The sequence below is a fragment of the Podarcis vaucheri genome (assembly GCF_965113315.1).
Source record: "Podarcis vaucheri genome assembly, chromosome: 9".
NCBI lineage: Eukaryota > Metazoa > Chordata > Lepidosauria > Squamata > Lacertidae > Podarcis > Podarcis vaucheri.
In genome coordinates this window covers 43,258,775-43,277,378 of record NC_138767.1, presented here as the reverse complement: position 1 = coordinate 43,277,378, position 18,604 = coordinate 43,258,775, and the positions used below count along the sequence as shown (strand labels likewise).

The 18,604-nt window shown below is 43.6% G+C and overlaps 1 protein-coding gene and 2 long non-coding RNA genes across 10 annotated transcripts in view; 1 reads left to right on the top strand and 2 right to left on the bottom strand.

The window, feature by feature from the left end:
• The window catches only part of LOC309540447, a 246,059-nt gene extending 244,713 nt beyond the window's left edge, over nucleotides 1–1,346 (bottom strand). For all 3 annotated transcript variants that reach the window (XR_014223289.1, XR_014223290.1, XR_014223291.1), the window contains exon 1: nucleotides 758–1,346. This is a non-coding gene — a long non-coding RNA (uncharacterized lncRNA). The remainder of the gene's footprint in view (nucleotides 1–757) is intronic.
• Nucleotides 1–18,604, top strand: part of LOC309540442 — a 46,161-nt gene that overhangs the window by 17,187 nt on the left and 10,370 nt on the right. The gene's annotated exons all lie outside the window — the stretch shown is intronic.
• RAPGEF2 (Rap guanine nucleotide exchange factor 2) overlaps nucleotides 14,106–18,604 on the bottom strand; it is a 157,131-nt gene continuing 152,632 nt past the window's right edge. For all 6 annotated transcript variants that reach the window (XM_082237167.1, XM_082237170.1, XM_082237169.1 and 3 more), the window contains one exon: nucleotides 14,106–17,258. In XM_082237167.1, the coding sequence (XP_082093293.1) occupies nucleotides 17,233–17,258 (26 nt within the window). In that variant the 3' untranslated portion in view covers nucleotides 14,106–17,232. The remainder of the gene's footprint in view (nucleotides 17,259–18,604) is intronic.

Sequence of the window (18,604 nt, the reverse complement as noted above, 5' to 3'; positions counted from 1 at the left end):
GCCGGGGCACGATTTCTGTTCTCATCCTGAAGCAAAGTTCTTAACCCGAGGTACTATTTCTGGGTTAGCGGAGTCTGTAACCTGAAGCGTATGTAACCTGAAGCGTATGTAACCCGAGGTACCACTGTACATCATCCCACTCACATTACAAGCACAAGAGGTTGATGCTGAACGTGACAACCAGCTCTCACATTTCACAGATTTGTAGAGTTCGAAGGAACCCTAAGGGTCTTCTAGTCCAACCCCCTGCAATAAAGCAATCTCTACTAAAGCATCGGAATTTTGTATCAGATACGTATTTTTCCACACAGACCTTGAGAAGCAACAGAAAAATCTGTACAGACAGATGGCAAAGTGTGCTAATTCCAACACATAATCCCATCCGTAAACATCAGAAAGCTGTGCTTTTAAATATAGTCTGTCAGCATTCCAGCTTTACATAAATATACAACACAGAGAAAAAGGTTGTGTATGTTTTTCTGTGTATCACAGCATAACCAATATGAAAGTTAGCTGAAGCTTAGTCCATTCTTCCTCCCTCTCCAAAATGGATGACCATAGGCTTGGGAGTCTGTCATAGCTGCTGCTTTTGCGATCTATTCTAGCTTTCCTTTCACCTTCTCAATAAAGGGATGCCTTTGCAGCAAGCCAGCTTCCCGATTCATTCACACTCTCTTCTAGACATTTGATAGGTGTCATACTGCTAGGAGACAGCGTCCTAAAGTGAGACAGCTCCATTATACGCACTGGGACTTACTTCTGAGTATACATGTACAGGATATATGAAAGGTTTTATACTTCACTAGTTGGATTGAAAGGAGCAGATAGTATTATTTAGGATTAACTAGATCATAAATTATTAAACTGTTTGCTCCCAGGGCCGACTAAAATGGCTGACAATGACGGAGGCCCAGCAGTCACAAAATGGTGGTGCAGGTACAGAAGAAGTTACAAAATGGTTTCAAGGCAGAGTTTGGCACAAGGAGCTGGCAATCACTTGCATGATTTTCTACTGGTATCAAATCAATCTTTTTAAATGGCTATTTTTTACCTCAGCATTTTCCTTGCAGCAAGGAATCTACTACATCAGTTTTCTTCGTGCTAAATACAGGCACTTTTTCTGGTGGCATTGGGAAAGCTGATCCAGCTTTAAGCGCGGAAAGCTTTTGCTTTTATATTTACATATTTCCACCCAGTCTCTCAAAAATATTTTACACATCTCTTGTGGTTTCTTCTCCCATTTTCTCTTCCATGGCCAGGTACATTCACTTTCTTGTCCTGTTTCTTCTGATATTCCCCTTTTCCATTCCTAGTTTGTCAGTTGTTGATTATGTTATATATTAGCCTTTTACCTCACTTTCTAACTTCCTTCCACATCTCAGTTCCCCTTCCCTTAACGGAGGAAGACATTTTCCTCTTCTCCCCCGCCAACTTCTCTGTCTCCCCGGCCCCATTATCTCAGCATGTAAGAAATTATGGGTGCTGGCACACGTATGTTGAACACATTTAGTGAAAGGTTTTATTTAAAAACAAGCTTCTGTATCGTGTATTTGTACATTAACAGATATTTTAGGCTATGTACCGGTATATTCTGGTGGGAGTGTTTTCCTGCAGGAGGGGAGCTGACACACACAAAAAATAAAAAGCACCTTTAAGGACAATCAGAGATGAAGGAGAAGAACGTTTGGAGGGGCTTATGACCTTGCAGCCGAGGGATGGGGGGAAACGGTTGTGGGAAAAGCATCCATGTTGAAAGAATAGTAACTCTGGCCAGAGCATAAGAGATTACATTTACTGCTGGAATATCATCTTGGCTGTGAGTCCTGCCAGCCCTGCTCCCTGCCTTCTTCCAACTGTCCTGGGACTGACTCCAGGTACAAATGATGAGGCTGCTGAACAGACTCTGGGTGGGGGCATTGCTTAGGGATTTTTGTAGAGGGGGTGTTATTGTTGCTGTTATTGATATTAATTTGTGTAGGTTTATTTTGTAGCTTTATTATGATTTATGTGGAATTTTTTCAGTTTGGTTGTGTACTTTTTGATGTTTTAATGATCCCTTATGGCTACTTTTGCTGTATTTTGAATTGTGCATTTCTTTTCGTGGCATAAGCCACCTGGAGCATGGCTATTAACTGTGGAAAGGTGGCATGCAAATAAAATGATATATGTATGTACCGGTATGTATGTTTACTGCTAGGAGACCTATTCCTGCAGCCCTATTCCTTCCTAACAGGGAGAAAACTCTATTATACACATTGGAACTTACTTCTAATTATATATGTACAGGATTGTGCTGTAATGTTACAGGAAATACAACTGACTGTATTACTACATTATAAATCCACCCTTCCTACAAGGATGATGAATGGGTGACAATATTTACAGAAGCAATATATAAACTGTGCTGATCTCTGTAAACAAAAAATACACAATGAATAAATGAAATGAAAGGGACTTCAGAAATACAGACCAGGAATGAAAAAATCAGGCAGCAAAGTTTCTTAAAGAAAAAGTTTTTTTTATTTGGATTTTTGTCAGACAAAAAGCAAATAGGGTGCATTCAGGAAAATGAAGAATGCCCGCCCCTCCTTGGGGGTAGCTAACTCATATACCCTCTTGCAAAGCATAGTTCAGCCCCTTGGCATCCCTTTAGCCAATGATTGACAATTTCCTATGGTCATTGATGAATATTCATTAAAGCTCAACCAATTAATAAATTGGTGTGTCCTTTCGGTTCCAAGTTGCCTATTCCACTAGGTGGCGCTACTGGCTTATAAACTAATTAACCTCCTTATTAGTTCCAGGAAGTACTTGTGGTTTAGCAACTTCACACCTAAGAGTTATATCTGGACCCTGGCGGTTAGCTACATCCTGCTTGTCAGGGGTCGTTTCTTAGAAATGGCTTAACCTCAACTGGCAAACTTCCTGTCGGGGCAAGCTACCCTTAACCACACTTGCTCTTTGCAAACAGTTGCAAACAGGAGAGAGGCTTTGCTCTCAGAAAATGACTTCAGGCTTTTAGCTTCTAGTTTGCTCTCTAAAATGGTGTCAGAGGTTCTTAGCCTGGCTTTAGAGGTCCTTAGCCTGGCTCTCCATTGGTCATCCTGACCTTCACCCCTGCATTCCCCCCTTTCCATCACGAAAATGCTGACCGGCACGGTTCTCCATTTTCGCTTGATGGACCTATAGGTACAATATCATAGAGAGCCAGGAAATGTACACTTCTGTGGATACACGGGCCTCCCTCTATGACCCTGTCAAGTCTTCAAATATGGTGCTGGGGAACCACGTAGGTGGTGTTCAGAATCTTGACCTCGCACGCATACCCAGCACTCAGACCTGTTCAGGCTCTTGGCCACAGCTGTGGTCATGTTCAGGAAGGTGTTCTCCCTCCACCCGGTGGCCATCTGAGAGGTGAGAACCATCAGGAGGCAGGGTATGATCCACATCCTGATTCGAGGAATGTTCGGTGGCCCAGAAGAAAGAACTGTACCACCAACACAGAAATACCACAGGCCAAAGGGATGGTGGCCCATGAAGGCCAGGTCATGTGGGCCTCTAACTCCTGGCCCTACTGAGGCGTGAACAGCATCTACACACAAAACGTTCCCACTCTACACAGGGAAAAGTGGCCGCCTGACACTGATACACTGCTAGGCCTCGGGAGCTATAGGGATGGCAATAGACTCTGTAAAGTTCAAAGGCTGGTCCTACTGGGTGGAGGTCACCTACGTGGTCTCTGACCAGGGCCTATGGAGGCTGAAGCCTGGGGTGGTAACCCTTATGCAGCCACAAGAATACCCTACCACATTCAAGGGTATTAGATGTGGAGTTACCAGGCCCAGTAGTTCAGGCAGTATTCTGGGATTTTTGGCAGGCTCGAGCCACCACGACAACCACAGGTGGGGCTGCAGGATTTACTGGCACTTGTTCAGCAATTTCAATGCACACCTGGTTCAGGCTCCCTCCCCTGCAATATTTGCATTAAGATAGGCTCCGTCCCATGCAACACCTGGATTAAGATTAGGACCTGGTCTACCAGATGAGGTTGGTACAGTGCTCTACCCCCTGAGTGACAGTTGGTTACCCCCCCACAACAGCAAGAGCGGTCCAGAACTCGATAGATTTCGACCGTCTCTGCAACTTCCCATAGGAGCAGTACCCATGTGCGCTGGACAGTGGTGTGGAAGAGAAGCCACAGTGGGGTAGTGGGATGTTTCAATACGGCAACCTCATCAAACCCCTGTTCCCAATAGCCAATGAGCACGCCGTTTCTTACCACTGGCAAGACGAACCAGTCGTAGCAGAGGTCCGCAGGCCAATAGGGTCAATATGGCTCGGTGGGGTCAGGGCAATAGGACATAGAGCAAATCAATACAGAACATAATAGAGAAAAGGGAAAAGTCCTTGTGAAAGTCCTTGTGATGATCAGTCGCAGGATCTAGTTGCCCGTGGCCTAACGCGTTTCCGGTAGCGTCAGACACAAGGTGATGATCAGACGCGTGTGATGCACCCAGGGAATCACGTCGGCTAGTCTCACCGCAGTTGGGATGGAGAGGAGGACGGTATACGGGTCTCGCCACTTGGGGATGAGGGGGTTGCGCTTCCACGCTGTCACCCGGCTGGAACTGGTGGACCGGCTCAGCGAGACTGCACAGTGTAGGCTCGAGGTAGTACCTGGAAAGGAAAACAAACACACACGGGGACAGGAATTGCACTTGTTCCTGAGTGATGTGATCTCCCACCCGCCCCAAACTGGCGGGGATGTCTCGGACGAAAGCGGGTGGTCTGCCATACAAAAGTTCAAAGGGTGATAGTCTCAGTCTCTTGGTTGGAGCGCTCCGAATCCGAAACAAGGTAATGGGCAGGACATCTATCCAGTGTAGTCCCGTCTCCTGGGTCAGCTTGGCCAAGTGGGTCTTCAAGGTGTGATTCATAAGTTCAGGTTTTCCCGAACTCTGGGGTCTGTAGGCTGCGTGTAGCCTTCAGTTTATCTGCAGTGCCTTGCACACTTCTTGCACAACTTCATCAATGAAGGCAGGGCCATTGTCACTGCCAATACTTCTGGGGAGGCCAAATCGGGGTATGAGTTCATGTAACAGTTTCTTGGACACTTCACGAGGTATCTCTGTTCTAGTGGGGTACGCCTCTGTCCAACCCGTCAGGGTGCAGACAAACACAAGCAGGTATTTGATGCCCCTAACTGGAGGTAGTTCAGTGAAGTCCACAATCAGGCTTTCCATAGGGGTAAAGGTCACGTGTTGTACACCCGGTGGGGGAAGGTGGCCTTGCCTAGGGTTGCTCTTGGCGCACAGGACACACTTTTGGGAGATAGCAGCAATTAGTTGGGATAGGTTGGGGATGTAGAGTATTCTCCCAAGGTGTGCTTTAGCAGCTGGGCTTCCTACGTGAGTAGACTCGTGGTAGTTCTTTACAATCACGCTGGCTAGATGCTGGGGCACAAAAACACGGTTGTCTGGTAGATGGAACCATCCCTCCTGGAGTGTTGCTCCTTCCTGGCGTGCCCACTGTTGTTCCTCCGGTGTGTAGCGTGGTTCCACATCGTCTGGAGTGAGTTGTGGGATGAGGGCTGCGTTGAGTGCTGGTGGAGGTTTCAAAGCTGCTTCACGAGCTGCGTTGTCTGCCTTCCGGTTGCCCCTAGTGACCATGTCCTGGCCTCTCCGATGGCCTTTGCAGCGCATCACGGCAATCTCTTCGGGGCCCCATACTGCTTCTAGTAACATCTCAACTTCTGGACGTTAGCCTTGCATCCAGCTGCCAATTGCAGGGCAATGCCTTTTGCTGTTGGACTTCGCCTCAGAGCACAAACAACTCTTGGAACTTTGGCTTTCTTAGAACTCTTGGAACGGCTTGCCTGGCTTGCACCCCCACATCTGGGTGCTCTGCTGCCTGAGGAACAACTTGTAACTGCCTTCCTCTTCCCTTCTCTCAGCCTCTTTCCAGCCCACAGTCCATCACACAGATTTATTGAAGCGTAGAAACAGCTTCCCAAAACAGCCTCAGCCCCCTCTGGGCTTGGTACTTTTTCTGGGCATCCTCTAGCCCCCTCTGGGCTTTCTGGGCGTCCTACAGCCCAGCCCCCTCTGGTCTGGCTGCCACTGTGGCCTGACATGCTGTCTTCAGTTCCTGCCATGCGACCCAGGGCTTCTTCCCTTGGACTATTGGCAACAGCCAAGAATCAAGGCTGGCCCTTAAAATGGCTAGGACCCTTTGGTCTCTCTAGAACATCAGGCACGTCTGCTTCACAAGCTTCCACTGCGCCTGCAGACTTCTCAATGGGTTGGGCAAAGTCTGTTTAGCCTGTATACCCCTTATATTCCATAAGGGTGAGAACCGAATGGGGCACATTCACATGCATCTCCTGGCCAAACATGAACCTGTCTGCTTCTTCCACTAGTGTGACGGTGGCAGTGACAGCCCACAGACAGGGTGGCCAGCCTTTCGCTGTGGAATCTAATTGCTTGATAGTCTCAAAGGCTTCTTGTTGGGCCGGTCCCCACTCAAAGGAGTCTCTTTCCCTTCCTCTGGTATTCTCATTTAGAGGTTTTGTTAAAATACTGAAGCCTAGGATCCCGATTTTGCAAAAGCCTGCTGCTCCACAACTTTAAGCTTGTCTTTTAGGGATATCACAATCTCTGCCTTTCCTTGCAGTGACCTTCTGACAATTTCTAGATGGTCAGTATGTTCAGCAAGTTGTCTGGATAAATTAGCTAAATCTTCATCCCTTCTTTTGCATTTTGTAAAGTGAGCTGGTTGTGTGAATCTTTCACTGATTTCAGCTCATTCACAAAACTTTGTTCTTTGTATTTCTTTTAATTTTAGTAACTTGTTCAATCTCTCCTTTGCAGAGATATGTTCATCGACCTGGGATTTAAGATGGTCTGTTCCTCCTTAGATTCTATTTCTGTTTCTTGCAATTTTTAGCTGATTTACTTATTTGTTCTTTAAGCAATTTAATTTGTGAGTCAAACTCCATGAGTTTGTTGTTGTAAGTAACATCACAAGTATTGATTGCAGAATGAAGATCTTTAACTGTTTGGCTAGTCTCTTTGATTTGCCTAACAAATTCTTCATTCTCTTTTGTTTTACTAGAGTTTTCAATTTTTTTTTTTCTCAGCCAGTTATGATTTTATTGCACTTAACTGTTCAGAAAGTTCTGAAAGCTTTCTGCCTCCACTGTTCACACCTTTGGTTTGTACATCTTTCAGCAATTTCCCTGTCTTGCATTTCATACTCTTTGCATTTGATCTGACATTTCAGAATATTAATCTGCTCAGAATACACATTTGTATTTGAAATAATAACAGAAATTTCTTTGTCTTTCTCACTAAAACCTCTCTGAGGTTGTCAAATTCTCTTCCATGCCTCTGGAGGTCTTGAATTAGTTGAGACCTCTCTTCTAAATGACTTGTGTTTAATCTATTAAGTCCTTCATTTGTCTGCTCAAGATCCTGTTACATTAATTCTATAGCAGCATCCTGTTTCATGGTCTTTTCTCACAAGTGGGTATTTATTTATTTTTTCCTCTGTTAATGCAGTAATAACTGCTTACTGTTCTGTACACTCTTCTCCATAAACACTGCACTTCTTCTGGACATCTTCCCTCTCCAAAACCTGACATGAGGGAGTGACTTTGCAATGTTCAGTCCTGCATTTCTTCAACCGGGGGGGGGGGGTTGTCATCTACCACCTTCAGCCAGTTGTCTATATAGGGGATCTGGTCAGGATGTCCCCCCTGGTCTATGCCATAGTCTCCGCTGAATCCTTTCTTGAAGTTGTTTAACATGCATTGAAGGGGAATTACTGGACCTTTCAAGCCTCCCCCTCCCATTTTCAGTATGGCCCTGTACAGCGTCCCCACACCAAACACTCACACATTCATTTCGCAACTTTTCTCGCCCAGGTGCGGTCGCCCGACTGGGAAACGGAGTACTTGTTGCTACGACCCCAGGGGAATGCCCCGGGGTAACACACATACATGCACAAAGTGCCTCTTTCGGTGGACGGTTGTACGACACAATAACCACCCTGTGCCCCCCTTTTTCTCCTTCCTAATACCAAAGCGTGGGTGGTTCTCAGGGGTCAACCCTTCTACTTAATGCCACTATCCACGCTGGAGATTTGATCAGAACCTCCCTTCTCCTTAATTAAAAGGAGGATTTCCTATCCCCTCAGGGCTTGTTGCCATGTACTCACCCCAGCCGGCTGTTCTCTGCCCTGTCCTCCCAATCTCGGCTCTTCAAATCCGTTGTCCTCTGTCCCAGGATACAGCAAGAGGGTCAAGTTGCCTTCTGTCCCCCTCCGAAGAAAAGGTTCGGTGTGCACTTGGAAGCCAGGAGGTCTGTTGGCCCTCCGCCGTCACTGCCCAGAGGGCAAGGGAGCTGCCTCCTGGTCTCTGAGGACACTTAAAGTCCTTCTGATCCGAGTCACTTTTGGCACCAGAAATGAAAGGGACTTCAGAAATACAGACCAGGAATGAAAAAATCAGGCAGCAAAGTTTCTTAAAGAAAAAGTTTTTTTTATTTGGATTTTTGTCAGACAAAAAGCAAATAGGGTGCATTCAGGAAAATGAAGAATGCCCGCCCCTCCTTGGGGGTAGCTAACTCATATACCCTCTTGCAAAGCATAGTTCAGCCCCTTGGCATCCCTTTAGCCAATGATTGACAATTTCCTATGGTCATTGATGAATATTCATTAAAGCTCAACCAATTAATAAATTGGTGTGTCCTTTCGGTTCCAAGTTGCCTATTCCACTAGGTGGCGCTACTGGCTTATAAACTAATTAACCTCCTTATTAGTTCCAGGAAGTACTTGTGGTTTAGCAACTTCACACCTAAGAGTTATATCTGGACCCTGGCGGTTAGCTACATCCTGCTTGTCAGGGGTCGTTTCTTAGAAATGGCTTAACCTCAACTGGCAAACTTCCTGTCGGGGCAAGCTACCCTTAACCACACTTGCTCTTTGCAAACAGTTGCAAACAGGAGAGAGGCTTTGCTCTCAGAAAATGACTTCAGGCTTTTAGCTTCTAGTTTGCTCTCTAAAATGGTGTCAGAGGTTCTTAGCCTGGCTTTAGAGGTCCTTAGCCTGGCTCTCCATTGGTCATCCTGACCTTCACCCCTGCAACACTACATAATTTATCTCAGTAATCCTCAAATTCTGTAGCACAGAACATCTTTAGTATATATAACTGATAACTCTATGTCCACTTTGGCAAAACAAAAAACAAAAATACCACAACCAAAGCATAAACAAACACCTGCAGTTCTTCCAGATGTTTCTGGCCAAAACTCATATCATCCCTGCTCATTGGCCATGATGGCTGCGGCAGGTGAGCGTTGAAGTTCATCAGCATTTTGAGGGCCACAGATCCCCCATTCCTACTTTAAATTGTTAAAGTAAGAACTTGGCTGTAGAAGGATTCCCGCCACCGCTACCCCCCATAGAAAGGTTTAAGGAGATTGCTGGATTTTGACCATAATAAATTTGTGCAGCCTTTTTTCAGTTAGAATATCAAAGTGAAGCACTGTTGTCAAGCACACAACTTCTCACTGGCAGGCTGCAGTGTGTGTATGGATTCAGTCCACCTAACTCCATGCTTTTAAGATACTGACACACTTCATCTGAAAAGATGTATTTCACAGCCGAAGGAAAGTGACCTTCATGAACAGTATTTTAAAAACTGTAAGGATGCAACTTGAGAAGTGTGCATTGTTCACTTTGTTCACTATTGTTCACGCGCGCACACATATATCTATATTATACATATATGTTGTTATCATGCTATTACAGAATCAGAAGCAAACTTTGGTTATTGGATGGTATGTGGAAGTATAATGTATACAGAGTAGGAATTAAAATAAACACAACGTGCAAACTTTTAAAAATATATGAAGCTTTTATACTTCACTAGTTGGATTGAAAGGAGCAGATAGTATTATTTAGGATTAACTAGATCATAAATTATTAAACTGTTTTCTCCCAGGGCCGACACTAAGATGGCTGACAATGACTTAGGCCCAGCATTCACAAAATGGTGGTGCAGGGACAGAAGAAGTTACAAAATGGTGGCAAGGCAGAGTTTGGCACAAGGAGCTGGCAATCACTTGCATGATTTTCTACTGGTATCAAATCAATCTTTTTAAATGGCTATTTTTTACCTCAGCATTTTCCTTGCAGCAAGGAATCCACTACGTCAGTTTTCTTCATGCTAAATACAGGAACTTTTTCTGGTGGCTTTGGGAAAGCTGATCCAGCTTTCAGTGGGGAAAGCTTTTGCTTTTATATTTCCGTATTTCCACCCAGTCTCTCAAAAATATTTTACGCATCTCTTGTGGTTTTTTCTCCCATTTCCTCTTCCATGGCCAGGTACATTCACTTTTTGTCCTGTTTCTTCTGATATCCCCCCCCCTTTTCCATTCCCAGTTTGTCTGTTGTTATGTTATATATTAGCCTTTTATCTCACTTTCTAACTTCCTTCAACATCTCCTCAGTTCCTCTTCTCTTAGCAGAGGTAGACATTTCCCTCCTCTCCCCTGCCAACTTTGTTTTCCCTGCCCGTTATCTCAGCATGCAAGGAGTTTTGGGTGCTGGCATGGGTATATTGAACACATTTAGTGAAGGATTTCATTTAAAAACAGGCTTTTGTACAGGGTGGATAAAAATCAATGATTTAAATTTTAAAAGATCAGATTTTTTATTAAAATCGAATTTTTTAGAATTTAATTCGGATTTTTAAAATAAAATGCTTTTGGAGGAAAAATCTTTCTAAAGATATTTTTCTGTTTAAGTTACAGTATAGTCCAAAGGCTATAATGGAAATAAGGATTTGTTTTAAGTTTTTCATGTGTGCTAAAACTCAGTCTAAGTTTGTTTGTTTTTTAAGTTCAACCACATCAGTTAACAAACATGGATACATGTGCTATAATATTATTGCTTTTGTTAAATAAATTGTTTAAATTGTTGTTAAGGAAATGATTGTTTTTCTCCTTCCAAAAAAGTACAAATATAAAGTTAACATATTAAACCTCACAATAATTTCATAATTATCTGTCTAGTATAACTCAGTGATTTTTTTATATAAGTGTAAAAACTACTTTGAAAATTTATTATTCAAGAAATGAAACCTTCACCTGGTTGTATATATTAAGATTAAACCAGCAAGAATGAGTATTTCTGTAAAAAAAAATTATGTAAATCAAGCATAGCTGTCAACTTTTCCCATTTTTTTAAGGGAAATTCTCTTACTCCGAATAGGATTCCTCGCAAGAAAAGGGAAAATCAATCAATATCCTTTATTCGACCGATAGTCAGAAATAAAACACAGTAATTATAGACTATAACATCATAGGGGTACATAAATAAGGTAGGGCCACAGTACAAGACCTCTCACAGATAACCCACATCAAGGCATTCAGTTATACTTTTCTGACGCTTGAGTGCCAGGAAAAGAAATTTAGCCACTGACAAAGTTGTTTTCCCAGAAGACTTATTTAGCAGATATGCTGTCTGCTTTCCTCTTTGTCGGGAACTGAGCCGGGGTAAGTATGGGGTTATAAGATACTGTCTTAAATCGTTGTAGCTGGGACAGCTCAGTAAAATGTGCTCTGTGGATTCTACCTCGCCCAATGCAGTGTGGCATAATCTCTGGTCATATGGGACTCTTCCATATCTTCCCTTCAGAACCGCCGAGTCAAGAACATTCAGCCTAGCCGCAGTAAATAGTCTGTGGTATTCCACGTAGTGGATATCCGCCAGGTAGCGAGCTGGAGCAGCCCGATACAACTGCTCCCCCAGAAACAACCCAGGTTTCACACGGGCTATGTCCTCCTGTCTGGCAATATCCCTTAATCTTTGCGCGATCACCGCCTTTGCGTGGCTATACGTCATGGACTCTATATAGAGGGAGGACAACCCGCACTTCTGCACTTCCTCCACTATCTCCCCTTCCCATGGAGATTTAAAGTTATCCCTCAGAATCAAGGGAGCCAAACCCACCGGTCTGAAACAGAGCTTGAGCCATAGCCATAACTTCGCTTTCAGGGCCACATACCTAAAGGCTTGACAACCGGTTTCCAGTCTCATGATCGCACCTGCCACAGAGGGGGGGATCCTGAGTATGGCCCTGAGGAATTTGGTTTGGATAGATTCCAATTTTTCAAAATCCCTACGTGAGCCCAAGGCAATGCCCACCAGCAGAAGAGGGAGGACTTTCATTTTAAAGAGTCATAAGGCAACTTTGACAGTTTGTGCCTGTTTCTTGGAGTACAGGGTTCTAATCACCAGGGCATAAAAGGGAAAAGTTGACAGCTATGAAATCAAGTCTTACTGACTAGTAATTTAAATCAAATCCACCCTGCTTTTGTATCATGTATTTGTACATTAACAGATATTTTAGGCTATATATTTTCTGGTGGGAGTGTTTTCATGCAGGAGCGGATTTGACAGGAAAAAAATAAAAAACACCTTTAAGGACAATCAAAGATGAGGGAGAAGAATGTTTGGAGGGGATTTTGACCGTTGCAGCAGAGGGATGGGGGGGGGGAATGGTTGGGAAGCATCCATGTTGAAGGAGTAGTAATTCCGGCCAGAGAATAAGGGATTACATTTACTGCTGGAATATCATCTTGGCTGTGAGTTGTGGAAGGCCTGCTCCCTGCCTTCTTCCTCCCTCCCTTCCTTTTTTTAAAATAAACATTTTTATTCGATTTTCCAATACAAATTAATTTTTTTAAAAATTCATATACATATTCATATACAGAGATTCCCCCAGATCTCGGGACTAACTCCCACCCCTCCCTGGACCCCCATTTTAAACATCTTAAACTGAATCATCTTCCAGACTCTAGTATATCAATCGATATTTCCTATGGTAATTTTTACACTACAAGTGAAATCAAAATCCTGCCAATGTTTCCATCTGCTTACAGTGGTTTTTATGTAAACATTTTTATTTGATCTCCCTGCCTTCTTCCAACTCTCCCGGGGGGGCATGGCACTGACTGATGATGAGGCTACTGAACAGACTCTGGGTGGGGGCATTGTTAGCTGCCCTAAGCCCAACTTCAGCTGAGGAGGGCAGGGTATAAATAAAAGTTTATTTATTTATTATTATTGCTTAGGGTTTTTTGCTGAGGGGGTGTTATTGTTGCTGTTATTGATATTAATTTGTGTAGTTTTATTTTGTACCTTTATGATGATTTATGTGGAAATCCTTTGGTTTGGTTGTGTACTTTTTGATGTTTTATTTATCCCTTATGACTACTTTTGCTGTATTTTGAATTGTGCATTTCTTTTCATGGCTTAAGCCACCTGGAGCATGGCTATTAACCGTGGAAAGGTGGCATGCAAATAAAATGATGTACGTATGTATGTTTGCACTGGCGACTCACAGAAATCCTCTCAAGGTGAAGTTTTAATTAAATGGTAATTCTGTATCTTGGCTTTATCAGCACGGGTGTGTGTGTCATATGGTATAATGCTTCTTCATTTATTTATTTTTTAATCGGTTCACATAGAAAATTGCCATGTCAGGAAGAAGACTAGGTTTTAACTACTGTATTTCCCTGGCACCCACTTTTCTATTTACAGGGATTTCCATTATTACTGAGGAGCACTCAGACATCTGAACCCCCACCTGAAATAGTACTGCTCAGATACAGTTTTATTGAGAATGGGGCTTAAGTGGCTTTGCAAATCTGTCAACATTGACTGTGAATTGTTGGAAACATAGTTAGGAAAGAAAGGAGCACCAAGCTGAGAAAAGGCAACAAAAGGGTTGAAGGCTGCATTCTTCTAGAGTTGGTTTTAAAACAAACATGATGCCAAGGAGCTGAGTCTTAATTCATTAGCATCATTTAGTGAACATTAGCGTAGCTGTCGTTATATAAGGTCAGGGCTTTACAAGTCTTGGTGAAATGTCATTGTATAAGCTAAAGAAAAGATCTGCTGGTGTCGCTATACTAGCTCAGGACAGCCTCTAGTAGTGGCACAGAGACTAGCAAGCACAGCTGCACTTGCAGTTCTCTCCCATATATATGAATAGCAAAGCCTAAGAAAACATCCAAGACAGCACAAAACAATACGGAGATCATTAACATTATATTTATTTATATTCCAGCTTCATACAAACTGGATAGAAGCATAAACATAGTACATTTCTACCATTTTCAACAAAAATATATAACCAATATGTACAATTATTGTATTAAAAATACAAAAGGGATACAGACTCCACCAATGTCTTTCTAAAAGACATACAGGTACAAGTAGTATCAAAAGTATGAGGAAATCACCAGTTAGTTGTACATTCTGCACTTGACATCACAGAGTGAACTGAGATTAGCAGTCCTATGGTCTACAATTACTTAATGCCTATATAACATTTGTGCAACTTGTGATACAGCTAGGTTTGTTCTGTCTTGCTATATGCACATGTGGTCCATACCCTATATAATGAAACTGGCAAATGCATATTACATGTAAAATTACAAATGTATAATTGACAATGTGATATATGAGCAAATAAGACAAAAGCCATGAATACAGGAGAAAGAGAATAATTAAATAAAGCACTGACATAATTCAATACAGTGAAAAAACACTGCAATTTGATCTTTAGAAGTTGAAGTTATTTACGTTTATCTACTGATCAATATGATCAGCTGAGTTCAATGAAAAAAAATTCCAAGACCAGCAGTTCCTCACATCTGAGTACTGCTCAGATTGGCAGCCTTCACTTTTCCGGAGTCTGTGCAAAACCAACACAAAAACAGAAAGTAGGGGGTGTCATTTCATTTCAGTCACTCAAGGATTAATAGCAGCTGTGAGCATGTGATTGCTACCCGATTGGCCTTCTCTATACATGCAGTGTTCCATAAAAGTAATCCACAGTTGTGAATATTTTTGTACTGCTAAGGCTGGTAGATCTTCAGAGATTGCTCCTCTTTATAAAAAGGTTGTATCACTTCCTAATGCAAAGCCAATAAAAAGAGCCTATTACATCACTATTAAGGGTTGGCATTAGTTGCAGTGTCCTGCATTGCCTGAACTGTAGTATTATCCTCATAATTTGCGTGTGACAACTGTTAGCGTATTACAAGGATGATAAAAAGGAAAAAATATTTGAAGTAAAAGATGGAATTGCCATTTGTCAAAGTGCGACAAATGTTTTTATTCACCATTCTGTATTCCTCAAGGCACAGGAAAGGGATACAAAATGGATTTGCATCTATTAAAACGCAAGACTAATTGCCCTGCATCATTATAGATGCAAATTAGCAATACCAGCAATTCCAAAACTGATCAACTGTGCTCCGAATGTGGAACACTAAAAATGAAGGTTGAAGGTCAATGAAAGGCCGAATCCTCCCTATAGACCACCCTTACTTACACTATAGCTTTTTAAAAACCGCTTCTTAAAAAGTACAAAATAATACTGAAATTATTCAGGTGTAACTCCCCCCCCCCCCGAATACAACATTTAGAGTAGCAACAAAGGCATTGTAAACAAGCAAACAAGCACTGTGTACTTGAAGGAATTCAACATGTTTCTCTTAGTAGGGTAAAGGCCAAATGTAGCTTGTCAACTAGTTGATTTCATTATCCCAACGAGGTGAAGTGCACGGATTGTGATCAGCGGCAGGGCATGACCCGGTGGTGCCTGGGGTGGATGGGAGCGTGCCGCACAATGGGGAAAGGGCACGCCGTGGGGTGGGGTATGCCGTCGGAATGACTGCGTCCTTCTCAGCCGTCCTTCCTCGGATCTTAATCACAATCAGAGGCGTAGAGTGAGGGGTGCTGGGGGGGTGCATCGCCCCAGGTGCAATCTTGTGAGGGGGGTGCTGGGTGCCAGAGCTGCTGCATCCTTCTCAGCTGGAGGGCAATAACTTCACAGTATTTCACATGCAGGGGAGAGATGTGGCAGCTTCATGCACCAACCCCACACTGCTTTTGTGGGAATTGTGGGACCTGTAGGGCACTCAAGCCACTGCGTCCCCCTCAGCCACCCTTTGGCTGGAGGGCACCCAGAAGAGATGTGGCAGCTTGGGCACCCTGCAAAAGCAGTGAGAGGCTGCAAGAGCAGTGTGGAGCCGGCGCATGGAGCCGCCACATCTCTCCCTTGCATGTGAAATACTGTGAAGAAATTGTCCTGGCACTTTTCAAACTGTGTTGCTTGAAATGCACAGTTCAGCATTTTCCCCAGCTACCGCTGTTGCCGTCTTCCAGATCACAGTATCATTCATATTACAGCTGTATGAGAGGACTAAAAAATTCTAAATAGGCCAAGGCTTTACAACCGAAAGAGGGTATCTCTTCTCCATCATTGAACCAGCCGAAAATACACGTCAGCATTTTTCTTAGTTGGGAATCAAAAACATGTACTTCCAACATCTACACGTCACAATGAATAACTGACTGTACTTCCCCAATGCCTGGAAGCATTTACAACCTTCCTCAGATCTTAATCACAATTACAGGTGTAGGTTGGGGCGTGCTGGGGGGGGGGACATCACCCCAGGTGCAGTCTTGGGAGGGGGCCACAGGGTGCCAGAGCTGCTGAATCCTTCACAGTTGGAGAGACGCAGCAGCTCCGTGTGCTGGCCCCACACTGCTTTTGAGGGCAGCGCAGGACTTGCAGGGTGCCCAAGCCACCGCATCTCTTCTGGGTGCCCTTTAGCTGGAGGGTGGCTATGGGGAACACTGAGGGTCCCACGTTGCCTGCAAAAGCAGTGCGGGGCCAGCACATAAAGCCGCCGCACCCCTCTGGCTGAGAAGGAAGCAGCAGCTCTGGTGCCCTCTGCGCCGCTCCCCCCCCCAACAGTTCCCCCTCCACTATACCTCTGATTGTGATTAAAAACTGCTTCCAGGCATTTGAGAAGTACAGTCAGCTATTCATTGTGATGCGTAGATGTTGGAAGTTAGAATGGTACTGTGATGTGGCAGACAGCAACAGTGGTAAACCGCTGGGAAACTGCTGCAATGTGCATTTCAAGCAACGCAGTTTGAAAAGAGGCAGGGCAATTTCTTCACAGTATTTCACATGCAAGGGAAGAAGAGTGCGGGAGGAAGGGGGAGAAGCCCCATGCTGCTTTAAGGCAGGGAAGGAGGCAAACAGGTCCACCATCCTTTAGAGTTCCAAGGCTCCTATACTAGGGGCGTCGTCTTGTGCTCTCCTTTAAGTTGGCTCACGCAGGATCCAGAAAGCCCCAGTTCTTAGACGGCAGAGACTTGCTCATCTTCTGCAAACACAACAGGATAGGAGGTAAATACATCTCAAGATATTTAGAACTAAAATAGCCAATGTATTTATATGTTAGGCTTGTTCACTTGTAACACTAAACCCATAGTGTAGCATGCACATTCGCTCTCCATGCCCTCTCCTGTGCAGCCAGGATCAGGAAAAGGTGGTAAATACCAGCCATGAATTCTGGCTAGTTGGTACATAGGAATCAGACATTAGAGTTTAACTAACCAAAGTATATTTTAAAACAAGCCAGCTTCATAACCTAAGGTTTTAAAGTTGGTCTGTTTAGAACAGGGCTGGCAAACCTGTGGCATACTGACTAATCTTGACCCACAAGGCCATTTCCCACGCCCACTTGTCCATCAGCTAGTATCACTGAGTGAAATCAGCTGCTTATTACAAGGGCAAAGTACCTCCCTCTGTTATCTGTTTCAACAGCATGTTCACCTGGTGAGCAGAGAGTTATAGGATCTGGCTGGTAACAGGCATACTCAGCCAAAGCCCTGCAGTACACTTTAAACCACTGGTTGGGCTGTTTGCAAAAGGGTTTTCAAATATCTCTTCATGGTGCTTTGAAGTCCAAAAGTGCAGGCTTCAAAGCGCAATGCTACCTGATGCCCTTATAACATCAGGTGATTGACAAGTGGACAGCACTACGCACATGTCAAATTACACCCTCCAGGGGTGGGGAGATAAAGATTTGGTCTACCAGTCAGAAAAATGTCCCCAACCCACTTTAGAAATTAGCCAGAGTCTGTTTTAAGCTCCAATCTCTAGTTGATCAGTAATAAGTCAGGTTTCTTTAACACTGGAAGTAAATACTAGCAAAAGCCTTCTCAGGCTGTCCAGCAGAAGCTGAAGGGGTGAAGCAAGAGCCTTTGTTTGAGTTTGTGTACATAGTGCTAAACCACAATTTTACTTTTGCATGTGAACCAGCTACTGTGTTTACATTTCTCTCAAGTAAATACTGAACCTTATGTTTCTTTCAGCATGGTTCTTCCATTTACCCTTTAGATTAAAGTACCATTTGGCTGCTTTGCCATCTCCACTTTAATTTTACCAAATCAGACTGTTTTTAACATTCAACTCAGTAAATGTTTACACCTTTGCTACAAACATTACACGGCCCTGCACTTGACTCAATATTAAGTTAAAATCCTGAGAGCATTGATCTGCTGCAGAGGAAGTGCAAACTTTACAGCTTTTTAGTCTACAAAGTATTTGAAGACCTCTTGGGTTTTACACCAAAAGAAGAATTCTGCCCATGGAAAATCCTCCCTCTTAGAACCAAGATATAAAAAAACATTAAAAACAATCAATAAATGATTGGACGAGCTGCCA